Here is a 27,653-nt window from a genome sequence, read left to right as displayed (position 1 = left end):
TAAGTAATCCCACCTTGTTTTCATTCACTGACAAATATTAACTATATACTCATATCACCTTTTATATAATTGCAGGCTAATTGTAATAGGAGATCTGTGTCAGGATAAAACTAGATAAACAATTTTTTGGGTGTGATGAAATTATTCTCTCTTGAGTATGGTGGTGGTGGTTACACAACATGATGCATTTGTCAAAAACTCATAACTAGGCACCCAAAAGTGAATTTTACTTTATCTAAATTTTAAAAACTTGCTGACTACTTTGGAGTTTTGACATACATACTTTTACAGTTCTGGAAGAGGAATTTACTTTTCAAAATATCCCCAAATGCTCTGAATCTATGGATTTGTTTTTTTAGAAAATAACGGCTTCTCTAGTAAAGCTCTATTCTTATTCCTTTTAAACTAGCACTCAAAATAAATCATACCATTTTTTAAAAAAGAAAATTGAGTAAAGTCAACTAGCTAAAGACAGCAGAATGTAATTGTGATCACTAGGTAAAAACCAACTACCAGACACAGAGGTAGCTAAATAAATTCTCATGGGCCTGAATCAAAGGCAAAGGAAATTTGGAGGTTACTCTGTCTGAACTCGCCCTCCTTCTAAACGCATAATATTACAATAAGCCCACTAAGAAAAAGAATTTCCAGGTATTCTAGAAACGTATGAGCTCATCCTCTGACTTAACAAGTACTCTATAGGCTTAAAAGGCACAGTTCAAGGGATGGCTCCAGAATAAAATAAGCAATATTTTCTAAAATGTTAGTGGAAATAAACTTAATACGTTCAGAATGCTAATTTCCCCCATCCATGTAGCTACAGTCTGCTTCAGGACATTTCAGAAGAGAACAGAAATATACATAAGACCCCACTTCACTAGGTAAAACTAAGGTGCAGTGAGGTGCTCCAGTGCAAAATTTAAAGGGCCACCAAAATTAATGCAAAAAAAAATGCATGATAAATAAAACATCAAAATTTTCAATAAAGACAGGATCCAACCCTGCACTTGCAAAACCCCAAGAGTGAGTGCCTCACTCAACTCACCGTAAGTTTGGCCTACATATCCTGTCTTTCTTTAAAGTTGATACTTTGAGACTATACAATTAGCTCACTCGGGAGAGTGGGGTGATGATAACACCAAGGTCAAGGGCTTGGATCCCCATACCGGCCAGCCGTCAAAAAAATAATAATCATAAAATAAAACTGATGCTTTGTTCATCATGGATTTTTTTTGCATTACTCTTGATTTTTTAAAATAATGAATTAAAGTATTATTTATCTTGATTACTGTGGGTTTTGGGCACTCCCTTAAATTCTGCACTTGTCTCTAGTTCCAGCCCTGGCAAAGCCTTGGGAAAAGTTACCAAAACTCACTTTGAAGTTGACGGGATTTAATGCCTATGAGTAAACTCATATTAAAGGTATTCATCACATCTACAGTTACATCAGTAACTTAAAGGGGATGGAAAGGGCCTGCCAGTGAGGAGACATATTAACAACAAAGTGGGAACAATCAGTTGTTTCATTTATGGGACAAGAATGAGAAAGAACAACTAAAGAGCAGCCAGACCTAGTAAAGTAGAGCTATAGTGGAGGTTCATAAGTGACTCAAAGAACAAAAAGTAAAACAAATGAAGGCAGTATACATTTTTAGAAAAATCTGGCATTTAAAGGGCAAGCTTTCGATGATGCCACATAAATGAGGCATTATAATGCTTGATTCACCTGTCACTTGAATTTTTTAAGCTCAAACGTCTGCTGAAAGAGTCAAGACTTTCCCCTACAATTAGCACAAACTAGTAAAACCGGGTCTACATTAACATTTCCAATGAAAAATTTCTATCATTAACATTTATTGCATGATTTTGTCCCAGGCACTGTGCTAAGCATTTTATTTTTTTTATGTATAAATGAAAAAGATACAGAAAACAAAGCAATATATGGCTTAACAATTTTAAGGTGGGCACTACCCAGGGTTGAGAAATAAAACTTTGCTAGCCACCCCAGAAAACTTCCATTTGCCTCATCCCAGTCACAGCCCTCTCCTTCCAACCATAATTAACCATTATTCTAACTTTAATAGTAATCATTTCCTTGTGATTTTCTTTTTAGAATTTTGTCACTCAACTGTGCGTCCCTAAACAGTAGATTTTTAGTCTTGCCCATTTCTTAAAATTTGACATGTCCCGAATCTCTTTTAATCTGTTGGTCCCTCCTCTATCCCTTTCATTTCCTTACAGTTTTACATTTGACAAACCTGGGCCCTCTGACCTGTCGAGCTTCCACAGTCTGGATTTTGCTGATTACATACTCATGGTGCAGAGTTAAACATGTTCTATATTTTCTGCAAATAGGCAGCTAGACCCAGGACACTGAATCAGACTCTGGATTCCTTTGGCACATCTATAAGTAACGTCTGACTGTCTTTGCAATCTTAGCAGCTATCTATGTTTAATGTCTATCCATTCATTAGGGACTATAAAATGATTATATTCCATCACTTCTTTTTCATTGACTAGTTAGAACACTATTATGAAGAGACATTTCCCATCATCTACTATTTGGTTACTCAGTGGGGTACAGTTCATATAAGAAAGGCAGTATAAATGCTTGATTCTTTCACATTATTTTCCAGTTTTCAAGAAAAGTAATTGGCTTCCTATCCTCTTAAAGTGACCAATTTTTTAAGTATTAGGAACTTTTAAATATAACATATTTGATGTTGCCATCTATTGCAATTATCGTTGTTGAGGCTCAAACTACTCCACCTTTGGCCATTGGGAGCCTCTTCAGGATGGTTCCTGAGTCTTTTTGACATGACCCCAGTACTCTTTGATAGCTGCTTTGCTATCTGGTATAGTGAGATGCTCCAGGCTCATCTTGAACATTTCCTGCCCTGACATGGAATCATCTATTTTTCTACAAAGCCCTGTTTATTTTTTAAAAAGTAATAATTGAATTGGTATTCTAAGAGAACAAAATGCATGCTAGCTATGGATACTTACTTCTTCTAGGCTTTTCAGTGGACAGAGCTAGGAAATACAGCATCACATATATTTAAAGATAAAATACCTCAATTTCATACTGATACTTCCAATTCAAATTCAAGACTATAAAAGCTTTTACTCAGCCTCTTTATTACATCTGTATTACCTTTCTTCTATACTGAGAATCCTCATTTGCAAGGACATTGGATAATAAAATTAGAATATCTCATAATTACTAAATGTTTTTAACCCACATTACACAGTCTCAGAATGACAATCTAAGTGTCTAGATAAAAGGACCTGATGTGATTACTGAGAGCCATTAAAAATGCTTTACATATGTTCTCTCAATTCTCCCCTTTTAAAAAATAGCCATATCTAAATTATCCAAACTTAACTCTATTACATAATATATACTCAACCTCTCGATCCTTATTTTGTCTTAATTCTACAGATTTAATACTTAATTCTATGTATTTAATACTCATCACCAGGTCTTATGTTGATGTCTCTGTTTTGATAGTCTGAAATTCAGAAGCTCATTCTCTAGTACACTGTTATCCAATATAATTTTCTGTGATGGTAGATATATTCTATATCTGTGTTGTCCAATACAGTACTTATTAGCCACATGTAGCTTTGAGCACTTGGCATGTGGCTAATGCAACTGAGGAATTAAAGGTCTATTTTATTTAGCTATAATTAATTTAAATTTAAATTGCTACATGCAACTATTGATTACCTTGCTTGGTAGCACAGTGGTTGAAAATCAATTTGGTTTACACATTCTTTCCTTAAGTATGTTAACTGTTACTCCATTTTCTTCCAGTATAAAAGACTGCTGTCAAAGTTTGATGATTATCATTTTATTTCTCTTACAGTCCATAGGCTCTTTTAGCTACATAGTCAAAAGACTTTTTCTTTGAGGTCCAGTAATTTTACCAGAATACCCTGGTGTTCACTGTTCTGGATCAATATTCTCGGGTATGTAGGGTACTATTTCAGTATGTACTTTTAAAACTTTTTTAGATTTCAGTAAAGTTTTCTCAATTACAGCTTTAAGTATCTGGTTTACTTAATTTGGTTTTCTTCTTCAAGAACATCAGTGTTTGATCTTGCCTAACTTCAATATGTCATTTTTCAATCTTTATATTCATTTTTTTTCAACTTTAGATTCCCTTTTCTTACATACTTATTTCTCTTAAAGCATTACCTGTTGTTCATATTTACTCAAGTTCCTCATAGTTAATCTTCATTGTTGAAATGACCTTCTCCTGAGTTCTGTCACCTCATGAGAGTTTTTCTAATTCTGACTTTCGTTATTCTTCAATATTTTGTATTATTTTATAAAGACCTTTAGCTCATTCTGAAATAGTCTGTTACAGTTTTTAGTTTGTTTAGTATAAATTGTGTTTCAATTTTTAGTTCTATTTATTGGGTACATTTCTGACATGCTTTAGGGATATTATTCTTTTATTCCTTATGATATCTTTGTATAGCACTTGACCTTAATGCTTTTCTTTTGTTCATTTCTATCTGAAATTACTTCCCATGAACTTTAGAATGAAGTGGGATACAAGAAGACTTTTCTAAATAGTGCACTCTCCCATTGTTTTGGTGTAATGTTCAAAAACATGACTGCTTTCCAGGATTTGTCTCTGTTCTCCCCAACTTTAGTCTGGACCTGCTCTTTTCCCTATACCGATCAATTTTGATTCTACTCCCAGCAGTTTCTCCCCAGTGAGGAATACTATCCTAAAAGGGAGCTCTAGCAGATCAGTTCTGAGAGTTCTTAGGGCTAAATTGCTTTAAGCCCTTCACTCCTCTTACCATGTGCCTCACGCACTCACTTAGTACTAGAGAAATCAAATCCCTTCCTAGTTTTAGCTGCTGCTTCCAAATTGGCTGCCCCACCTTTCAGTGAATTATCAGCTCTTTCGGGGTTCTTCTGTGCTCAGGTCCAGAAAACAAGATCCTCAATGTTTCCATCTTCTTGTTCCTACACAGACCCTGATGGTATACAGGTTTTGTAACTGATGGTTTGACCCTACCTGCTTAAATTTGGGAGTTCATGGAGATACCTTGTCACCTGGTTTTGTTGTGGATGCTGTCTATGGATGGGTTTTAGTTTTGCTATTTCCATTTTTATTTGGGAATTCAGATTGAAAAGCTATGCTGTTGTTGCTACCACCTTTCCAGAATTCTGCTGAGAATTTTAAGTTACATTAACTCATTGAAATTCCACAACCACTTCATGAATTGGTACTATTGATACAGCAAACTCATAGACAAGGTTAAAAAAACTCATCCTAAAATTACACGGCTAGTAAGCTGCAAAAATAAGGATTCTAACCTAGATCTCAAGTTCTAGAGCCTATAATCTTTATTATGACATTCACAGGACAGTGATTCACTACGTAGGATTTTATAGTAAACTTTTCAGGAACGTATTCTATAAAGTGAGAAACATTTCTGTGTTATTCTTGTATAATAGAACTTAAAATTCAAGAAACTAGTACAAGTCTTCTAAATATTCAATGGATAGCAAAAAATAGGTACAAAATCCTATAATTTGTAAGAAAAAAACTGAAACCCTCTCAAATCTCATGGGTTCCTCAATGTTTATTAAGTAGGTTAAACAAATTCAATTCTGGAAATTAAAGTAATCCTATCGACCCAACAGAGTAGTTGTATGCACATGTTCATGAATAGGAAAAGAGGCTTCCAAGGTAAGCAACTGCTAATAACCTACCCGGCTTTTCTTGTGTAGGTGGAGATACAAATAGAGGCTGTATGGCATTCGGTGAGGAAACTGAATTGGTACTACTATCTTGATTAGCTGCTGCAGCACAGTTAGATAAGACTGGAACTGGAACATTATTAGCACAGGAAGCTGCAATTGCTGCAGAATTTCCCATTACCTGTAAGTGTGGAAGAAAGTTGAGAGCTCTAAGCTTGGTTTCTCAAACAGTACTAGTTTCTTATCTGATCTTAAATTTCAGGAAATAGTATTTTGTTTTGATAACTAAAACACTGAGAAGTCAATCTTTATGCAAACCCTACATAGGAAGGTTATTTCTTTTGGAAGATCCCAGATTACTTTGAGAGCTTTAATTTTTTCTTATATTTTTCTAAAAAGTTAATATATTATGATTCAAAAATCAACTATCAAACTGTATACAATGAAAAGTTTCCCTCTAACTCCTGCCCTCCATCTGCCCAGTTGCCCTCTCCCCAGAAGGTAACCTCTGGGTTTCCTGAATGTTATTACAGAGATATGTAATACATATTCATTTTCACATGCATATATATTTCCCCACACAAACACAGATTTTTTTCATTGAAAAGGTGCTTCGCATTTTTTGTAGCTTCATGAGACTGCAACTTTTTTCTGCTTAGGCCACAGCTCCTAAAGAGAACAGATTACTTCCCCACAGCACCCAATACAGGGCTGTGCAGAGAGAGACAATTAAAGATAACAGATTCTTTTTAAACACACTGCCCTCACTGGCAGTTTCCATTTCCTTCCCACCCACTACAGTAGGGCTGCTACCCTCTCTGGTCCTCTGATACTGCCTTTAAAATCATCATTGGTCTCCATGGCAACAAATCCTAGTAGACTCTTGTTAATCCTTATGTTGCTTGACCTCTTGGCAGAAACTGACACTTGACTGCTCCTTGAAACATTCTCTTTCTGGGGCTTATTACACTCTCCTGCTTTTCCTCCCTCCCTGGCTGTTCCTTCCCTATCCATTTTCTAAAATTTGGTGATCCACAGGCTCTGTTCTAGATGTTCTTCTTAATCTCTTCCTTTCCCCAGAATGACTTTATTCACTCCCATGATTTCAGCTACCTTTTTAATGCCAATTCCCCATTCTACAGGAGAGCTTTGGATTTAACTTTCAGCAAATGAGACAGAACTGATGGGTAATTTATATTAACTCACTCATTATATATATAAGAGGTTCACAGTAGACTTACTATGAATAGTCTAATGCCAGCACAAGAACAGTGTCTGGAACACAGTAGATGTCTAATCATTCTGTTGAATGAATTTACTAATCACCGTGCCAGGTACCATAAGGTACAATAATACTTAAAGGAACACAAGCAGCTGATTTAAGTATGGTAAAGGTAAGAGAAAATTCATTTTCCTATGTTCAGACCATTGTAACTACCTGATAACACTATGAAGATTACCTTCTGGGGATTGTTGTATGAGGTAACTGTGTACTGAGGAGACACAGAACATGGTTTCCTGTCCTGAAGAGACTTTAATGAATACAGAAATATAGTCAAATAAAGAGAAATCAAGAAACCAAACAACACATCAATAAAAGATGTTTTGTTTCAACATCTAAAACTAAATGAAAGTGAACTGTCCTGAAATAAATTCTAAGTGGAAGTGACTACTAAGACAATGCTCTGAAAAGTATCACTCCAGCACTTGATTTGGGTGACTGCTCTGTTACCTACCTGCAGAGATCCTGATCATATCTGACCCTAATTCCCAATGCAGATACTAAAATGTAACTAAGGATTGAAACTTTCTCACTGGCCCTTTCTTGCCTTAAAAGCTTTAAACACAGTAGAACCAACAATAGTTTTGCTAAAAGAAAGGGTGAGTTAACTGGTTGTCCAGATGCATCCTATCTAAGCAGAATGTTACAGATGTAGTAGGATCCAAACACTATTCCCCTCTGGCTCAAGAGCTTGTCTTTGTGAGAGTAAAAATGACTTTGAAAGGCTCAGACTTATGCATGACAGAATGTCATGGCAGCAAAAACTCTAGCAGCAGAAATTGGCAGTACTGGTAAGAACACAGAGGGAATCAGGGCAAGTAACCACAAGAGACAACAAGAGGAACCATACTGTGAAAATATGAGCCCCACTTAACATGGACCTAAGATTGCATATTTCCAAAGTTTGTGTTGAAAGTACAGCCAAAGCACCTGCCAAAAAGCAAATATTTGTCCTGGCTCAGACGGTCCAGTATGTATGCTTAACAATTCTAGCAAAGGATTTAGTTGAGTTATGGGCATGGAAATAAGAAGTAGAAATAAATGTTCACATTTTTTCAGAATACTCCATGCTTAGAAATCTTTATTCAAGTCCCACAATGGCCCTAACCCCTCAAAATGTGGTGAAAAAATTACTTAGAAATTTGCTATATAGATTTGGTGACTAGGGGGTAGGAGTGGAGCATATCATGAAAATATTAAAAGCTATTAAGAGTTTATAATAAAATAAATTCAGAAAAAGGAACACATGACAAGTGAAATTAAAGGAACAGAAAGAAATGTGTCTACTCTTATCATCCCTAATAGTGAGATTTTTACTTGCCTTTTCACTTGATGGCTATTTCAAGAGGTGGTATAAAAAAAGCACATGCTATGAGAACAGTAATGGCGGGTGGGGGGGGGGGCTCTGCTTGAAGGGGCAAAGGAAAAGAGAAAGAAGGGGAAGAGAATTATATATCAGAGTTTTCTTCTCCTTCTTAAGATCTACTGCCTAAATAGTAAAAAAGGGGGGGGGGTCTCTGCTTGAAGGGGCAAAGGAAAAGAGAAAGAAGGGGAAGAGAATTATATATCAGAGTTTTCTTCTCCTTCTTAAGATCTACTGCCTAAATAGTAAAAAAACAAAAATTTAGTACATGAAGCTACCAAGGTTAAGATTAATCGTAATTAGAGAACAGAGGGTACTATTCAAGTTCTTCACAGTCTTTTGTTCTCCTTCTGAAGGCGTAGAATGAAGAGGCAACTGTTTCAACCCTAAACTATAAAACACAAAATTGATAAATGCTTTGAACAACAAAAACCAGTTAAAACCTAGCCTTGCAGCAAGAATCAAATCATCGTTAAAATCTAAGTGAGTTAAGATGCCTCAAAGCAAGAGTTCAACTAAGAATGTAACACCCAGTAAATCCTTACGTTTGGACAAAATGGCTCAAGTGTCCAAAGGTATGATTTTTCCATCAATGCCTAATAAGCTCAAAGTATTTGAAACTCAAGTAAAGAGAAACATAGGAATAAGAAAGAATTATAGCAAATCTAAGCAATATATCTATAGAAAAGACTTGTAAGTATGGCTATCAGTACATGAAACAGGAATCAGAGAAGCCAAATAAATTAATCTCACAGCCAAAGAAACCATGAACAAGAACTAAAACCATTCAACTGAGATAAAATGACTCTTGGGACCTCAATCTTCTGTGAGTAAGAAACAGGCTGAGAACACCACTCAGTTGCCAAGGAAGGATTATTCTCCAAAGCCTACTTCAAATATGGCCAGGGAAGGAATGGCCTTGAAGTAACAAAGAGCCCCAGAAAACAATGAAACAGAGAATTCCTCCAGATGACAATTCCCACGGTTGGGGACCTAAGAGGATCTCAGAATTGCTACAGGCTGGTAACTGTGTTTTTCCCATTTTCTCCCTTTCTCAGTAGGAATTTTTACTGCAATTTTTCAGTCCATGTTCTACCACTATAAGTTGCGGGGAGGGAAGGTTAAAAAACTATTTTTGGTTTTGGGCCTCAAGATCAAGAAGAGCCACACATCCAGACCCAATATAAAGAGTACTACACATTACCCAGAAATCCTGGGTTTTGAGTTTGATTATACTGAATGGGACACTTTTAGGTTGCCTCCCTTGGGACAGAAGCAAATATTCTGCCTGTGGGAGGGAGAGCAAGTTGAATGTTGTAGTCCTTACTAATATTAAAAATCGACTACAATGTATACTGAGAAGTTAAAATAAAAAAATAAAATAAAAATAGATTTAAAAAAAAATTTTCCAACTTTTTGCCTCCAAGATACAGACTCTTTCGTGAGACCTACTCTGGCCAACGAAATGGAAAAGAAAGTGACATGTGTCATCTCCACTGGAAGTTGTAAGAGCCACCGTTTACCACCTTCTATTTCCCGACTCGGTAATCACAGATAGAGCTTCCATGAGCCTCAGTCCCTAAGCAAGCTCTCCTGTAAACTTCCACTGGACATGTAGAGTAACTGAGAGGCAAACTTCTGTTATATTAAAGAGAGATTTATGGACCATTCTGCCTGATACAAAAATCATACTAAAACCCTCTAAAAGATCATCACTACCAATATTAGAATTTCCTCTTATACCAACACATATTAGGAATATCTCTAAATAGATTAATTTCAGAAAAGGGATGTGATCTTGGATAAGATACTTAATTTCAATGTCTCAATTTTTCCATCTACAAAATGGGAATGATACTAATTGCTTTATAGGATTGTTCAGATTTAAATACATTTATAAGTATAGCTCTTAGAACAGTGCCCTAGTACATAATAGGAGCTGTAAGCATTTGCTATTATTAAATACCTACCAAGTTTGCTGTAGATGCAGTTGTGCTATAAACACTTGAAGTTTCATAGTCTGGCTCTAGAGGATGTAGCCAAAATAAAAAATGAGCATTATTTTATAGTTTGAAATTCCATAAACAATGATGAATGTCAGATTATATCTAGATCTCACTGACCTGAAGGATAAAGATATTCTTCATGATATCCCCCTAGAAAAAAAGACAAGACAGAAGTGTGTTTACATGGGTCTTTTTAGCTCAGAGCCAAATGGCTAGCACTTTTTCTCAAGGTTTATGTATATATGTTCAAAACTAAACTGATTTGAACCTTCATACTAGTCAACAGATACTGAAGACAGAGATTAGCTCTAAATAGAATAAATTTCTCCTCTGAATATTCCCTTAGCTCTTAAGAGTTCAGGCAGAGGTGAAAAAACCAGCTGTGTCCACTTTTTCCAGTGAGGCAGTAAAGTGTGGTGATGAAGCACATAGGCTCTGGAGCTAGGACTTCCTTTATTTGAATCCTGATTAAATAACTTGCCTAAAGTCATGCAGTTAATCTTTGTGCCTCGATTTCATCACGGTAAAATGGGGATAACAGTACCTAGTTCATATGGATTTTGAGAAAGGTTAATAGAATTGAAAAGAACTTAGCATGGTGCTTGACATACAGTAAGCACTCAGATGGTGAATATAAAGTAATCTGATATAACCCATAGTTTCCTTATGTGGACATTAAAGGGAAATGTCAAGCCTCATTTGTTTTTCAGCCTGTTTCATGTAAGTAATTAATGTAAATCAGTTTGTCCTCAAAGGATGGCTCAGTAGACTGAAGTACTTCGCTTTAAGTTTGCTGTACCACTGAAATAGAGAAAGCCAATATTCAATTGGACAGTTTTCCATGAAATAAAACCCCACAGATCTAAACTGGATTTCATTCATTAAAAACACCATTTATCAACCGGACATGCATGCAGTTCCTCCAGACAGCAGGATTTAAGGTGAGAACACAGATTTGATTACAGCAAATATGGCACTACAGGTGAGCAGTATATCTCAAGCTACTCTCATAGTGCTAAAAGTTTCACCTGAACAAAAGAATAGAGAGCAAGCCTCCTTAGGACATGCGAGCACAAAGTTTTCACAAATCATTCTTGTATTAGATTTTTTTGTCCTCATTAAGTTCCTAAAAAGGTCTATTTTCTTCTACATAAGCAGTAGAAAAAACATCACAAGAAAATAAGGAACTTCTTATAAGTCATTTAGAATGCCTCACACCTCCTTAAGCCACCCAATTCTCTGGAAGTGTTTCAGTAGGCACATATCATTTAACAGTAAAATGATAAAAATAAATTCACTCCATGGGAGGCAATATAACAACTGTTAAGGGTTTGTGTGTGTGTGTACACACATGCTTTAGAGTCAGACAAACTTGAGTTCAAAATCCATCTCTATCAGTCACAAAGGACCACATATTATATGATTCCATTTATGAAATGTCCAGAATAGGCAAATCCATAGAAACAGAAAACAGACTGGTGGCTGCCAAGGGCTGGAGGTGAAGAACATTGAAGAAAACGGGAAGTGGCTGCTAATGGGTACGGCATTCCTTTTGGGGATGATAAAAATGTTCTAATATTAATTGTGGTGATGGTTATCCAACTCCAAATATAATAAAAACTAATGAATTGTACACTTTAAATGGGTGAATTGTATGACATGTAAATTATATCTCGATAAAGCTGTTACAAAAATGATACATCTGCTATTTACCAGGGGTATAACCTTGGCCATGTCATTTACCCTTTGAATCTCAATTTCCTCATACATAAATTAGAGATACCACACTCTGAAGAGGTATATAGTAAGGACTATGATAAATTACAAATATAATTACCTTGTAGAATGGATGACACATAGGATTCAACAAATAGTAATGTTTATAGGTCAAGCAGACTTTTTTGGGTGAACAGTTATTTCACAGCAGTCTTGTAAAATAATAGCTAGTCTCATGAAAAGCCTGAAGTAGTTATACAAATGGTGAGGACAACTATGAATATTGCCTTACTAGTAAGGAGTATATGTTCTCCATACTGATATCTCACCAAATCAAAACTCACTAAGGACCTACGCAGAGAGCTGAAAATAGAATTATAACAATGCAGTAGCCTATTCTGAGAAATAACAGAACATCTTCAAAAACCCAGCAAGCTTAAGACAAGAACTTATAACTCTTTCAAAAAAAGCTACCGGAACAGAGTGAAACCCCCAAACCAAACCTTGGTTTACTTCAAAGCCCTGATGTACTAATGCCACAAGAATCATCTTTTAAAAAATATTTACTCCGATGAATAAACTAACTATACTCATCTAACCACCACACATTGTACACAATTATTGAAAATCACTGTTTTACCCCACATGTATAATAAAATAAATAAATAAAATAAAAATATTTAACTGTAATTGGCTCACCATTATCACTCTGGCCATTGTCCTCCTCTGAATTCAAAGTCTGTTTGCCTGAGCTATGTCCCCGCCTTATAACACAATATTCTGAAGTAGCAGGAACCATCATAGAGGGACCTCCATGATTCTGTACCAAAGAGACACATATACACATGCAGTTAGTTCTCCCTATATAGTCAGGAAAAAAGCTAAAGGGATGTTTCGAAATTTGAGTAAAGAAACCAGATTAACCATGTAAACTGCTGTCGTAAGAGAACCCTAAGTAAATGTTTTAAATGTACTTTAGAATAAAAAAATATGTGAAATCATGATCAGGAAAAACAGAAAATATTAGCCTATACTATATAGGCAAGATTATTTGTCTTCCTCTACCCCCCTCCCCCGTTCTCTAAGAACAGCTTAAAAAAAAAAAAAAGTCTTTTCTCTCATCTTTAAAAGCTTTAAGATGAAAACTCATGTTTAAAGTGCTTTATTTGGTTGGTCATACAAAATCTAAAATACATCGATATTGTCTTTACTTCAAAAAAACAAAAAAATAGTAAACAGCTTTTTGATTAAAGCTTTGACTGACTTACAGGTAAGGTTGGATAAGCAGTCTCATCCCCTTCTTCAACTTCATAAAAAGTAATAGTTTCTTCCAGGCCCCTGGGCATCTGTCCACTCTCTGGGGCAAAGCCATACTGGCACTCCTTATTCATACAGTGCATCTGGCGGTGACTACGTCTAAAGGAACTTAAACAGTTTGGAGAACAAAAGGGGGAAAAATGATGAAATATGGTAGTAACTTGTTTCTAATTCCAAAGTAACAGCTCAAATATCTCAAAGCTGATACTTTAAAAAAGTAGTCCATATTGTCATTGCTCAACAATGAATCCAGACTTACTCATTTTCTCTTTCAACACTTACAAGACTTACCGGGATCTATAAGAGAAGTTATCATAGCTGTGGCAGCACCTTCTCCCTGGGGCAGGGTAAAATCCAACTTTAGGGCCCACCATGTTGTGCCTGTTTATAAAGCGAGATGAATCTTTAAGACTAAGGGGAAAGGAAAACAGAACTCTTTACTCACTAATGCCAGTGGAGTTAGTCTCTGTAGTTAAATAAAATTAACACACCTTTCTAAAAACATCGAATTAGGAAGAGCTTTTCTCTCCCCAACACTGGCATTACACCTACGTGTTATTAATGAATACAGTAACATATATCACAGACACTCATCTCGATGGCATTCCACCTTCTAGCATCTCTCTTCAACTGCTTCATATTTCTCTAGACTATGAGAATACAAATCGGCCAATTCATTCATTTGGTAAGAATTTAAGTACACATCAGTTCCATACTCTATGCTGCCTTTAGTCAGAGATTATAAAAGAATCTAAACTATTAAGTATTTCTCAATCCTACTGTAACTCTGTCCAGGAATTATTTCCAAGATCTCAACAGAGATGTACATTTATCATGAAAGTCAGTTAAGCCTTACCTGGGCAACCCACATCCCCGACCTTGTCTCTGAGATGAATGTTGAGGATGAAAGTGTTCGCTAGACATAACATTGGCAGCTGTCTGTGAGTAGTGCATTGGAAGGTCTTGCCCATAATGCATACTGTGCTGAAGCCTGGGTTGGAGGAGGGAGTCTCCCCTGCTGTAAGCCACAGTCATATAAACCTCTTTCCCTCGAACTTTCTTGAACATCTTCTTCCGTTGCTTCATATCCATCTCTGACATAGCTTTCAGGCAAAGTAGTAAGAAATAAACTTCATAACCAAAGCAAAAGGTCCAGTGTCCCCACCCCCAGATTGCCTTAAACTCTTAAATGCTTTGCTTAGGAACAAATCAAACAAATATAGGGCAGGAGTTTTTGTATTTTTCCAAGGATGTACTAGATCTTGTATTTGGAAGGGCAAAAATCTGCAGTTAATTTCTGTACCAAAGGGTATCTCAGCACTATCTTTAGCATAGACAGCTTTGGTCATCAAAACACTGTGTCATCCAGTAACCTACGTTACTATTACCCAAGAAATTACTACATAGCTGTTATCTCTAGCAGCTATCTTCCTTTGAGAAATATTTTCCCCTCAAGTTTTAGAGTCTAAAATCTACATCAGCTTAAGGTTACACAAAGTCTCCTAAAACAGTGGTTCTCACTCAGGGACAATTTTGCCCCTCCCTCCCTCAGGGTACATTTGGCAATGCCTAGAGACATTTTTGGTTATCACAACTAGGCAGAGGGTGCTACTGGCATCTAGTGAGTAGAAGCCATGGATGCGGCTAACCATTCTACAATGCACAGGACAGCTTTCCCCCACCCCTCCCCACTGAAGTATTACCCATCCCAAAACGTCAGTAGTGCTGAGGCTGAGAAACCCTATCCTAGAACAAGACATATGATACAGCTTTAAAAAAAAATAAGTACAATGTAGATAAGTAAAGGGGGCTACAAAAAAGAAAAAATAAAAGCATACAATCTATTTAGCATACAAACCCATTTCTGGGACACAGCCCCCAAGCATTTTCTGGTAACCTCTTCCTTTCCGACTTGGCACAGTATTCCAGGAAGGAACAGATGTCACTTGGGTAACTGGTTTTAAGTCAGCCAGTGGAACAACATGCCTTAAAGTAAAAGGTACCATCATGAAGCCATTGCAACACAGACTTAACTCTCATTCAGTACACATACCCAACCCCTACTGCTTCATTTTCAAGTGTATTCTATTTAAACCTCTTGACACTAGCTTCCCTGCTTAGGTTTTTGAGGTTAGTCTGTACAATTTCACAGCCATCTGTAGTACCTATTACATTCAAGAAAGACTGGTAGACTGAATTAGTTCACCAGTATTTGCTGCCCCTTCTTAAAGGAAGATTATATTTCTCCACCCCACTGACATCAGGGTTGGCTACGTAAACCACTTTGGCCAATAAAATGTGAGATGTTTTAAGAACCAGCAAGTGACTTGTCATGTTCTCATTTTTTTCCCTTCCTGTGATCACAAAGCATGTGTCAAAATAATACCTCCATTGACCTGGGTCCCCTTGTTGACCCACTATGGACATGCTAAATGAGCTAGAAATCAACTTTATTGTTTTAAGCTGCTGAGATTTTTTTGGTTAGGGCAGAATAGCCTAGTTTACGGGTTATCAAAGTAGACCGACAGCATTAGCATTACCTGGAGACTTGTTAGAAATTCAAATTATTGGGCCCTACCTCAGACTTATTGAGTCAATAACTTCGGGGATTAGGCTCAATCTGTGTTTTCACAAACCCTTCAGGTAATTCTGGTACATGGTAAAGTTTGAAAAGGACTGGACTAGCGTATCTTGATACCTGCAGAGGCTCAGTTAGCAAACCACCTTTCCAATTACTATGCACACTTTTGTATCAGGATTCTGTTGTACTTAATTTTTCTAATAAGTTGGCTAGTATCTAGGATTTGGTAACTTTTATACATAAGTGACACCTATATTAGACTTCATAGTTCAGCATAGGCTATTATAATTTGAGATAAATCATCTTAAAGCCAGTACCAGATATAACTCTGGTTTTCTTACTGGCATCCTGGTAATTCTCAGTTTAATATTACAAAAAGACACCAGAAACCAAAGATTTCAGCAATTCAGTGAATTATTCTTACTTTTCTGCCAATTCTTCAATAAAGACTGTTACTGAATTGTTCTCATTTCCAACTTCCTGAATATGAGCATTATAATATCTTCCACCTGATTCCAAGCGAACCTGAAAGAGGGGAAGAGATAGTAAGAATATATCTAAGTCTCAAGCCTACTGACACATCTGGCTTCTGCCAAATGAAAATACTTTCCCCCGAATGTTCAGCACCTACTTTTTAAAGTACTTGACATCAACACTGCCAATCTGAGTAAATGAAGGTGACACATCCTGAAAGAGCTTTTACATCTAATCACAAAAGTTTGTAATTTAACACAAACATTAAAAACATTTTTCTAGCATTTTGTAAGTCTTGCTCAACTCATTAATGACTAGAAACACAATCTTGGAGAAACAAATTACTGATTCTTTAAAGAAGGAACTAACCTGACACTTGTCTCCCAAATAGTAATGTCTCCCAGCATATTCCATGTAATCAGATTTTTGAAGTTCTATTAAAAGAAAATGAAGATTCAAGCTCAACTGAATTGATTCCTTTCCTATTTTACATCATTTAATTTCCTAACTTACTTTTACCATAGTGCCTTTAACAATGCTACCGCTGTAAGCCAAAATCTGGAGGGAAATTCTCAAAGTGCCACTCTATCACTCTTGATGGGTTACTTCTGTGGTCAATTTAAAGGGAGCAAGGAAATTGTGGTATATATACACAACAGAATACTACTCAGTCATAAAAAAGAATGAAATTCTACCATATGCAGCAACGTGGATAAGCCTGGAGAAACCTGTTCTAAGTAAAACAACCCAGGTACAGAAAGAGAAATACGGCATGTTTTCACTCATAACTGGGAGCCAAATCCATAAATAAACAAATGAATGATAAAGAGAGACAGAGAGAAAGAAACAACAATTACAGTAATATGTTGAACTTTTAGAAAACTAGAGGTGGAAAAGGGGAGGGGAGCTAATGAGGAATTGATTAATGGACACAAAGAATGATTGCGAATTGCAATGATGAATAAAGCTAACTATATTGAGCTAACTACCACACATTGTACCCCACATGTAAGTATAATAAAAAAATAAAATAAAAAAATAAAGAGAGCTGCCATAATAGTTTTATGCTTTGAAACACCAATAGGCAGAAATTGGGAGTTTGTATTCTTAGAATTGGTCAAATGCTAATATGGTACGATTTGAAAGTAACACTATGTAGCTTCTCCAAAGCAGTTTTTATTTATTTTTTTAAACAGCTTACTGTATTACACAGGTCTTAACCTCATTCTAGATTGTTAACTGTACCTAGTAGAGCTGAATGTGAAACATCAGAGGCTTATCTTGAAGGCAGAACTTTAGAGCCTAGTTTGGTCAATTTACTTATCTTCTAAGGAGAGAAAAACAATTACTTATTTCAAGGGTTGGTAAACTTTTTTTGTAAAGAGCCAGATAGTAATTATTTTAGGTTTTGTGGGCCATACAAACTGTCATTAACTACTCAACTCTGCTTAAAACTTTATTTATAAACAAAGAACCTTGAATTTTATATAATTTTCATGTCATAATACACTGTTCTTTTATTTTTTTTTTTCCATTTAAAAATGTAAAGCTCATGGACCACACAAAAATAGGTGGCAGGTCAGATTTGGTCCATAGGTCTGACCTATTCCTTTATCAATGATAGTGGTCATTAAGATGAGCTTGTTTCCAGTCACTAAAAGTTTCTGATAATCTTAAGGTTATCTATAGGCTATCTCCGCAAAATCTTTGCTAAGTTGAAGTCCTCGATAAACATCAGACTCTAAAAGATCCCTCCCTGGGCCGGCCTGGTGGCACACTGGAGAGTGCACCGCTTGGGAGTGCGGTGGCGCTCCCGCCGAGGGTTCGGATCCCATGTGGTGACCGGTTCCCGCTCACTAGCTGAGCGTGGCGCGGGTGCAACACTGAGGGTTGCAATCCCGTTGCCGGTCCCCGGTACGGGCACGACACCGAGGGTTGCGATCCCATTACCGGCCAGTAAAAAAGACAAAAAGGAAGGAAAAAAAAAAAAAAAAAAAGATCCCTCCCAATTGCTAAACCTATTTGTTTCCTCCTTTGAATTTAAATCATATCTGCAGTAAGATAAAAAAAGTACCAGGCTGTTTTTTTTATAACAGTATATGTAAAACATCTCTTATAGGAAAGAATTTGCAAAATTATTCTCCTGGATCTATCAGGATTCAAAGTATCCTGTTGATATATCATTACCTTTTCTGCTGTCCAACCAAACGTCAAATTCTACATTACGATAGATTTCTGGATCCAGGGCTTTGAGCACCTTATAGGGGAAGCGTATCTTTGATGGATTTTCTGGAGACTAAAACAAAAATAATCATGCTACAAAATTAGCATCCTTAGCTTAAGTCTTCCTTCTATGAGAAAAGAAGAACTAAACTTATTTTCTTCTTTTTTTAAACTATGTACATATGCCTCCCCTTCCTCCTTTATCAAAACGAGAAATAAACAGCACAATAAATTTTACCACGTATTTTAAAAATCAGGAGACTAAAGTAAAATGCAAATAATCTAAAAGGTTTTAGATGGCAGAACAGAAATATTATCTAGAGCAGCCAACAACTCAGGACACATCTTATATAAGCCAATGCAAAACAGACCAGGATTAAAAATTGAGTCAGAAGTATTCAAAAAGTATCACCTTGATATGCACATGATTTTCTGTAAAATCACCTGGAAATATCTGAAAAGTTTACTTCATTTTGGTCAAATTCTGTTACAATTTCCAAAGGAGCTACCATTTTTTTCCTGCTTTTCTAGAATTTTACCGTATTCAATATTGTTCCAAAATTACCGGCTCTTGGGGCGTACAGAGAGATTGTTGTAATAGCAGTTGTCATATTTAACCAGTCTCAAACTGAAGGCTTACTTGATTTTAGGCCTATGCAGATAGTAAAATTGCTCCTGTTTCTCCAACTTTAATAGACCAGGATTATAACCAAGTTTCTTTGAACAGAATAGGAATAGGCATTATAGTCTTTAACGAAAAAAGGCAACTTTAGCATCAAATGGTTGATTACCAACTAAATATTGGGTTGGTAATATTTAACTTGAAAACAGCTTCTGAAATTTCTCAAGTGCTCTGAATTTGTTTTGAAAAATCTAAAATTACATACAAATAAGAACTCAGAGAAAATTAAGCACACATTTCACATTTTCAGATAGGTAAGACTTCCGCAAAGGAAAACATGACCAACTCCTCTCCCTCCCCATATAACTAGAATGGACCATATGAGCTTAACTAGTTTAAGTTATGAAGCCACAAGCCAAGAGTATGAAAATTATTTGACTTAGAAGATATCAAACCTTTGCTTCTTCTGTTCCTTGACTGTGGCCCTCTGGGATATTTTCAACACTGTAGCAGGTACCCCCCTCTTCAGTGCTAATTGAAAAGATTTAAAGCAAAGAGCTTTATATAAATGTAGTTACTTAAACCTAATGACTATACTACCACCTACTGGTAAAGTAGCACAGTTCTAAAAATGAAGCAAATACTTTTTCATCCCAACATTTGCACTTATGCTTCCTTTTTGTTAAGTATATGATACACTATACTTAGCAGGTTACCTCCTACATTTCATGCCTACTGTAAGAACACACTCAAGATCATCCCTATGATCTCCACCCCCAACCCTGGTATTCAAACCCTTGTGTGATTTCCCTCTCCTTGAGTTTGCTTCTAACCAACAGACAGGACATGTGTGATTATGTAAGAATGTAGCTTCTGTCTTGCTGGTCTCTCTCCCCTCTGCTGCCTGTAAAAAAACAAGCTGCCATTTTCACCAACCCAATGTGGCAAGGAGCTAAGGGTTACCTCTGGCTGCTAGCAAAAAAAAATGAAGCTCTCAGTACTATACCTGGAAGGAACTGAATGCTGCCAAGAACCATGAGTGGGGAAGTGGGTCTCTTCCCCAATCATAATTCCAGATAAGAATTTAGTCCTGGCCAACACTCTCATTACAGCCTTGTGAGACTCAGCAGAAGATCCAGCTAAGCCATGCCCAGATTCTTAACCCACATAAATTGTGAGATAAGTGTGTTATTTTAAGCTGCCAAGTTTGTGGTAATGCTGTTACACAGCAATAGGTAACTAATACACCTTCCCTTCCTACTACTATAATTTCCATAAGCCTGAAGTCCTAAGTAATCAGTGAAGAACAAAAGCAATTTTTACCCTAATATATGGTTGCTACCCCAAGACCCAAATAAGCTTTTAAAAATCCTCTTCTAAAAAAAAAGTTGCAAGCATTAAACATCTAAGAAATCGGGGTGGTGGGGGGCCAAGGGCCTCAGCCACGCCCCCCCTACCCGCAACCAGCCCTGCAAAGACCACCAAACTGCCACAGGAAGCCCACCACACCCCCCATGTCTGCATCCAGCCAGCAACAACAGAGCCACTGCTGGAAGCCCCGTGGTCTCCCCTCCCAGAATGAGAGGGGTACCACAGACCTCAACCACGCCCCCCTTCCTCCTCCTTCCACCCTATTGCCTTCTCCCCTTCCCCCACAACTGCTCCGCAACATTTTAGAATGTAAAAAAAAAAAATTGTAATATTAATAAATTTAAAAAATAAATAAACATCCAAGAAATAGAACTGCAAGACAAAAACACAAGGTGACACCTGATTGGTACCATACCCATCTGAATTTCCAGACACAACTAGGAATCAGGAAAAAATATAATACTCACTTTATTATTCCAAACCCAATGTTTTCAACTAGATCTGTTTAACAACAGCTGCTTTCTCAGAGGCACACAATCTATACTCCTAGTACATACCAAACGCAGACACTAAAAAGTTCCTAAAACTCCCCTTGGTCTGAGAGATTTTCTACTAATTGTATGTGTGTGTCAAGTAACCACTCAACCTCAGTTAATATCTATAAAATCATGGTGCTGGTTTAGAAACACTTTTCTCTCAAAGTATGGTCCATGGCCTACCTACATATGAATACCTGGGTGTACTTGCTTTAAAAAGCAGATTCCTGGCCCCACCCTGACCTCAAACCTTGTGAAGGTAGGCCCAAGAATCTGCCTTTCTAACAAGAACTCATAGTAATTCGTATACAGGTCTGAGTATTCCTTATCTAAAATGTTTGGGACCAGAAGTGTTTTGGATCTTTTCTGGATTTTTGAATATTTATAGATACTTAACTGATGAGCAACCCTAATCTGAAAATCTGAAATGCTCCAACGAGCATTTCCTTTGAGCATCATGCTGGTGCTCAAAAAGTTTGATTTTGGAGCATTTCAAATTTTGGGTTTTCGAATTAGGGATACTCAATCTGTACAACTAAAGTTTGAGAATCACAGGATTGGATAATTCTAAACTCACTTCTAACAATGAAAGATGGACTGTGATTTGAACAGAACCCCCAAAGTCTGAGAGCATCTCACAATACAACATAACTGTGGTAAAATTCTTTTCCCCTGTTAAAAAATGCATATCCCTAACAAATATGTTTATATATGTGTATATATGTAATCTAATTCTTCAGCTTGCCAGGCCCCTTCTACTTTCAAATGATGATGCACAGAAACATGAAACATGATTACTATGTAGCTGACATCCCCTTTCCCTTTATTACCTATCCTGAGTTGAACTCTTGTAATCAATATGGGCATCCTCACTTCCAGTCACAGCACTGTTTCTGTTCTTCTTGGAACCAATTCGAAACAATTCAACAGCAGTTTTCAACTCCTCTTCATCGACAACAAACACATCTTTATAGAGAATTTCATACAATACAGCTGAAGGAAAAAATAGCCAAAACTCCAACTGTCAAAAGATTTTTTTGTAACAATGTGAGAACAGCCAAAACACAGCATATAACTTCAACAGGTACCAACAAGGTTTTTAAAAGGGCTATTTATGGTGTGGGTCCCTCAATTTAGACTGGCAACAAATCATCTGAAATCACATCCAAATATTTATAGTCTTCACATACCCTGACAAACAGCTGCACTTGACTGAAATTGTTTTGAGTACACGGAATCATAATGACCATTACTTGAAGAGCAGAGTAGAATCTGAAGAAAAACACAAAACAATTAAGTGCATGTTATATGTTTTATAACCACAAAATTAAGGTGTAATTAACTTGAAATTAAGTTGGTAATCAGCAATTGGTAAACTTGATAAATTCATTATTCCCTAAAAAGTGATTTTAAAAATCTAAATAAATGCAAGCTGTACCTCAAAGAGATTTTCTTGGCAGTGACTTTTAACATTACTTGTACATATTTGTGTGGCACGGTGTATTGTTTCAATACATCCACACACTACACAATGATTCACTTAGGGTAGATAGCATAGTTTTGTACCCATTTGTCCACCACTTCTCCTACCTACCCTCCTACCCTCCCTCATCCTCCCTGCCTCTGGTAACCATTATTCTGCTCTCTACTTCTATGAGTATCACTTTTTTCTTTTTTATATTCCACATGTGAGTGAGATCATGCATGGTCTTTCCGTGCCTGGCTTACTTCACTTAACATGATGGTTTCCAGTTCCATCCATGTTGCTGCAAATGATAGGATTTCATCTTTTTTTTTTAAAGCTGAATAGTATTCCATGTGTATATATACCACAATTTTTTTTTTAGCATTCATCCACTGATGGGCAAAAATTTAGGTTGATTCCACCTCTTAGCTATTATGAATAGTATTGCAATAAATGTAGAAGTGCAGGTGTCTTTTTGATATATTGGTATCATTTCCTTTATACCCAGTAGTGGGATAGTTGTGTCGTAAGGTAGATCTATTTTTATTTCTCTGAGGAACCTCCTTACTGTTTTCCACAATGGCTATTACCAATTCACATTCCCAACAACAATGTAGGAGAATTCCCTTTTCCCCACATTCTTGACAGCATTTGTTATTTTCTGTCTTGTCAATAATAGCCATTCTAATTGGGGTGAGATATCATCTCATTTTGGTTTTAATTTGCATTTCTCTGATGCTTAGTGATGTTGAGCATGTTTTCATGTGCCCGTTGGCCATCTGTATGTCTTCTTTTGAGAAATATCTATTCAGGTCCTTTGCCCATTTTTTAATTGGGTTATTAGGGTTTTTTTGCTGTTAAGTTTTTTGAGCTCCTTATGAATTCTAGATATTAGCCCCTTGTCTGATGTATAGTTTACAAACATTTTCTCCCATTCTGTAGGTTGTCTCTTCTCTTTGTGTCCCTTACTGTGCTTTTTAGTCTGATGTAGTCCCATTTGTCTATTTTTGCTTCAGTTTGGCAATGACTTTTAAATGCCAAAATTAAAATCACTACTAAGATTACACTGTGAGTCCCAATCATATTCCTTTAATATACCAAACAAATCCTGAATTATGAATTTGCAAAAGATGGGGAACTTTTACAAACTGAGTTCCCGAACCTAACAGAGAGCCTAACAGATGTCAAAAGACCCAGATTAACTACTAAGAATGACTGGAGAAATTAGGTCAAATACCCAAATACGCCAAACTTGGACTAAGGGAGGAGAGGGACTTCATTCAATTTTTTCAAAAGGTTATCCACTATACTGAATAGCAATATATCAACACACTACATAGGAACAATACTGTTAGAGAGACTTCCTCAGTGAATTAAGGCACTGAGATGGCTACAAATGAGGGATTAACTTCTTAGTTGACTCTTTCAATCTTTCATTTTTTTCCAAAACAATTCAGAGGTCATGCTTGCTAACCAAAATTTTTTTGTAAAATCTTCCCATGTGATGAAATTTATTTACATAACTGCTTCAAAACCTTTTCGAATTTTTGTTCAAAAATAGCTGTCTTGTATAAGGGATATAATCTCTAGTGATTAGGCTGTTTCATTTTGAAGCTATCTCTGGTATTAGCAACCTGAGGTAAAAATGACTCTGTGATCTATGGAAGGATATGTTGCCACTAAGCTTCCTTGGCAGAAAATTAGCCTAAGCACTCTTTTTTCTACCTTCCTACACTACCCTAGGCTAACTTCTACCAATAATCAATTTCTCTAATCCCAGACCTATTATTCTTCCCTAGTCTCTTTTTTGAAATCACAATTCCAACTCTGTCAGTATAATCCATTTCAAAGTATTGGGGGCAAGTGACAAGCTAAAGTAACTCACATTAAAGTTTAAGTTATGAATAAGCTTCAGCTACCACAAGGGATATTTGCATTTAAGATGGGTGTGTTAACCCAAAAGAACAGTGAACAGATTTTGAACAGAGAAGCTCTTTGTACTTTGAGATACAAGAACTGGGAACTACAACTAAGAAAGGTTAATAACTGGAGGCAATTGTTAAGGAATAGTTAAAGGAACCCAGCTAACCAGAACTAATGAATAAATAAGAGTTCTTATAGAAAGAAAATAGAAGTGACTTTACAATCTTGCTATTCAAGTGGCAAGAAGTTCCATTTTCACCAGAATAGGCAAAACAAGGCATGATGGCTTTTATATTCCCAGTGGTATCCCAACATAAAATAGTAGTTCTCTCATACATAATTGAAATTTGTTTATATAACTGCTTCAAAGCCTGGTATGTTATGGTGATATGTTTATTTGGGAGTGGGCAGGTGGGATGTGATGGCAGTAATGAAAAAACGCGGTGAGTCTATATTATGATGAGGATAAATACCCAAAAAGAACAAGTAACAGAATAATAAGTACAAGCACATCTACATTTAAAAAAAAATGCAAAAAGGATACCCACCAATACTTAATATTTGTTACTTTGAAGTACGTGAGATTGAAGAACATGAACAAGGACTTAACTTTTATTCTACATTTCCAGATTTAAGTTTTATTTTGTTTTTTAATATTTTTAATGTATTTCTCTTCTTTCTAGATTGAGCAAGTGAGCTGAGTGAAGATGGCTAGCTTTTAGTAGCATTCATTTTGACACTGAATACATTTAAGAAGTCGAAAATAACTATGTAGAATGCTGAGTTAAGTCAACATAGCAGATGAAAGGTACCAAGGTAAACATTAGGCATTTATTTCTTTGAAAGTTTGCTCTAAAATACATTTTATAAGACTTATTAATAATGTTCACTACTTTTAATGAAGTCTTTTTGAAAACCCGAACAATTCAAATATAAATCTTAGGAGCGTGAAATGAGATACAGCCAAATTTTACACAGTGTCACACAACAAAGACAACTGGCTTTTCCATACTTAAATTTCAATATGAACAAACAATCACTTTATAAATTTCCAAGTCAGACATATATACACCCTGTCCTGTGCATGCAAATACCCAATTGCTGGTAAGTATTATCTCTGTATAGATGGCATGGATGACCCTTACACATGATATTATCTAGCTGTACACACTCAAAAGGCATGACATTTTTGTATTTGTATGGTTCCCAATGGGTGACATTTCCTCTTAATTAGCTCAATAATCTCTCTCTGTAAGATGTGCATGACTCATTTAAAAATGAAACTGTAAGGGCTGGCTGTTTAGCTCACTTGATTAGAGCACAGTGCTGATAACACCAAGATCAAAGGTTCGGATCCCCATACCCGCCAGCCACCAAAGAAAGAAACCGTACAAATTGTAGGAACAAAGTGGTGGGTATATGGATGTTCACTATGTTGAATCTTTCAACTTCTCTCTGTATGAAAAATTTCAGAGTAAAATGTTGGGGGAAAAAACTGAATTGAAGGTTTAAAGACCCCAGTAAAGATATAAACGCCCAAATCTTAGGCAACGCTGTACACAAAAGCTAACACTCCTCTTCCTCAAAAAATTTTGATCATGTCACTTTCACCTAAAAACTTTCAATTAGTATTTAGGATCAAGTGTACTGATAACTGAAATTTACTTTGAAATACATCAAAAAGATGGACTGACGAATGGATAGAGATGGACATGTGATAAAAAACAAGAATACTAAAATGTTAACGGCATACTCTAGGTGATGGGTAGTTATATGGATGCCCACTGTAAAATTCTTTTAACTTTTCTGTATGTTTGAAGATCATCATAAAAAAATGTTGGGAAAAGCTTTTTACTATTCTGTACAATGAAAAGCCATAATCTTTGGCATGGCCTACTCCACCCCTCATGTAACTCTAGTCTATCTTTTCAGCATTGCCCTCCTCACACCCAACTACTTACGTCTCAAAGGGTCTCTTGCTTCCCCATCTTTGCATACAGTGTTTCCTCTAAATAGATTACCCATCATACTTGATGGACTAATTTTTTGATTAAAAAAATGAAATGTCATCACCACCACGAAGCTTTCTAAACCCTCTCAAGCAGAAAGGCAGGCTTTTTATGTTCTTTGTACGTACTTTTATTATAAAACTTATCAAGCATTTACATGTCTTTACATGTTATTAAGCATTTACATGTCTTTCTTCATAGCCCCTTAAGCCCTTGAAGGGCAAGGATATTTTTGTATTCATTTTGGTATCCCCAAAGCCCAGAAAAGTTCTTGTTACACCATAGGGGCTTAATGTTTGATGAACAAATTAGATGGTGGCCAATGGTAAAATAATTAATGTGCCCCAGTTTATATTTATCTTCTAAGGTACCTCCTACTCAGTCTTTTCTAGTCCTAATGCCACTTCCCTAGTTCAGGTGTTTTGCCTAGATTACTATAATAGCCTCCTAACAGTTCTCCCAGTGTCTAATCTTGTATCATTATAAACGTTGCCTGAATTGTGCTCCATGGTGCAAAATAAGACTTATAAAACTCAAACGTTATATAGTCTACATTCTCCAATCAAATAATCAGGATAAAAGGCTTTTCTTAACTTTTTGAGAAAAAAGCTGTATGCTGAAAAACATTTTATTCATCTGCTAACTGTTCTCAAGTAATGTCCTTTTTCTGAGAGCAGGACCGATGCTATTTAAAATAACCTCTCCGTTTTGTATAAACTCAGGCGAGAAAAACCCGGGTGGGGAAAAAGTGGGAGCAGCTGGGAGGAGCCACGCTAACTGCAAAATTAGCTTATGTACTGTTGGCTTGCTTGCATTGGCTAATAACTCCCAGCACGGTGATCGGGCAACCGTACTTGCAGCTTTAAAAACCGAAAGTAGGGCCGAGGCAGTGGCGCACTCAGGAGAGTGCGACGCTGGGAGCGCAGCGACGCTCCCGCCGCGGGTTCGGATCCTATATAGGAATGGCCGGTGTGCTCATTGGCTGAGAGCGGTGTGGGCGACACCACACCAAAGGCTGCGATCCCCTTACCAGTCAT

General features: G+C 36.5%; 1 protein-coding gene across 1 annotated transcript in view; it reads right to left on the bottom strand.

Moving 5' to 3' along the window:
* Positions 1-27,653, bottom strand: part of ALG13 (ALG13, UDP-N-acetylglucosaminyltransferase subunit) — an 82,277-nt gene that overhangs the window by 25,582 nt on the left and 29,042 nt on the right. Inside the window, 14 exon segments of the mRNA XM_008577917.1 lie at positions 5,741-5,909; positions 10,344-10,399; positions 10,497-10,529; positions 12,795-12,915; positions 13,364-13,520; positions 13,704-13,823; positions 14,269-14,515; positions 15,271-15,398; positions 16,418-16,518; positions 16,837-16,901; positions 18,655-18,763; positions 19,768-19,843; positions 22,050-22,212; positions 22,410-22,491. Coding sequence (XP_008576139.1) covers positions 5,741-5,909; positions 10,344-10,399; positions 10,497-10,529; positions 12,795-12,915; positions 13,364-13,520; positions 13,704-13,823; positions 14,269-14,515; positions 15,271-15,398; positions 16,418-16,518; positions 16,837-16,901; positions 18,655-18,763; positions 19,768-19,843; positions 22,050-22,212; positions 22,410-22,491 — 1,627 coding nt within the window.

The sequence above is a fragment of the Galeopterus variegatus genome, unplaced genomic scaffold (genome assembly GCF_000696425.1).
Source record: "Galeopterus variegatus unplaced genomic scaffold, G_variegatus-3.0.2 Scaffold1599, whole genome shotgun sequence".
In the NCBI taxonomy this organism is placed as follows: Eukaryota; Metazoa; Chordata; class Mammalia; order Dermoptera; family Cynocephalidae; genus Galeopterus; species Galeopterus variegatus.
This window is presented reverse-complemented; position numbering and strand designations above follow the sequence as displayed.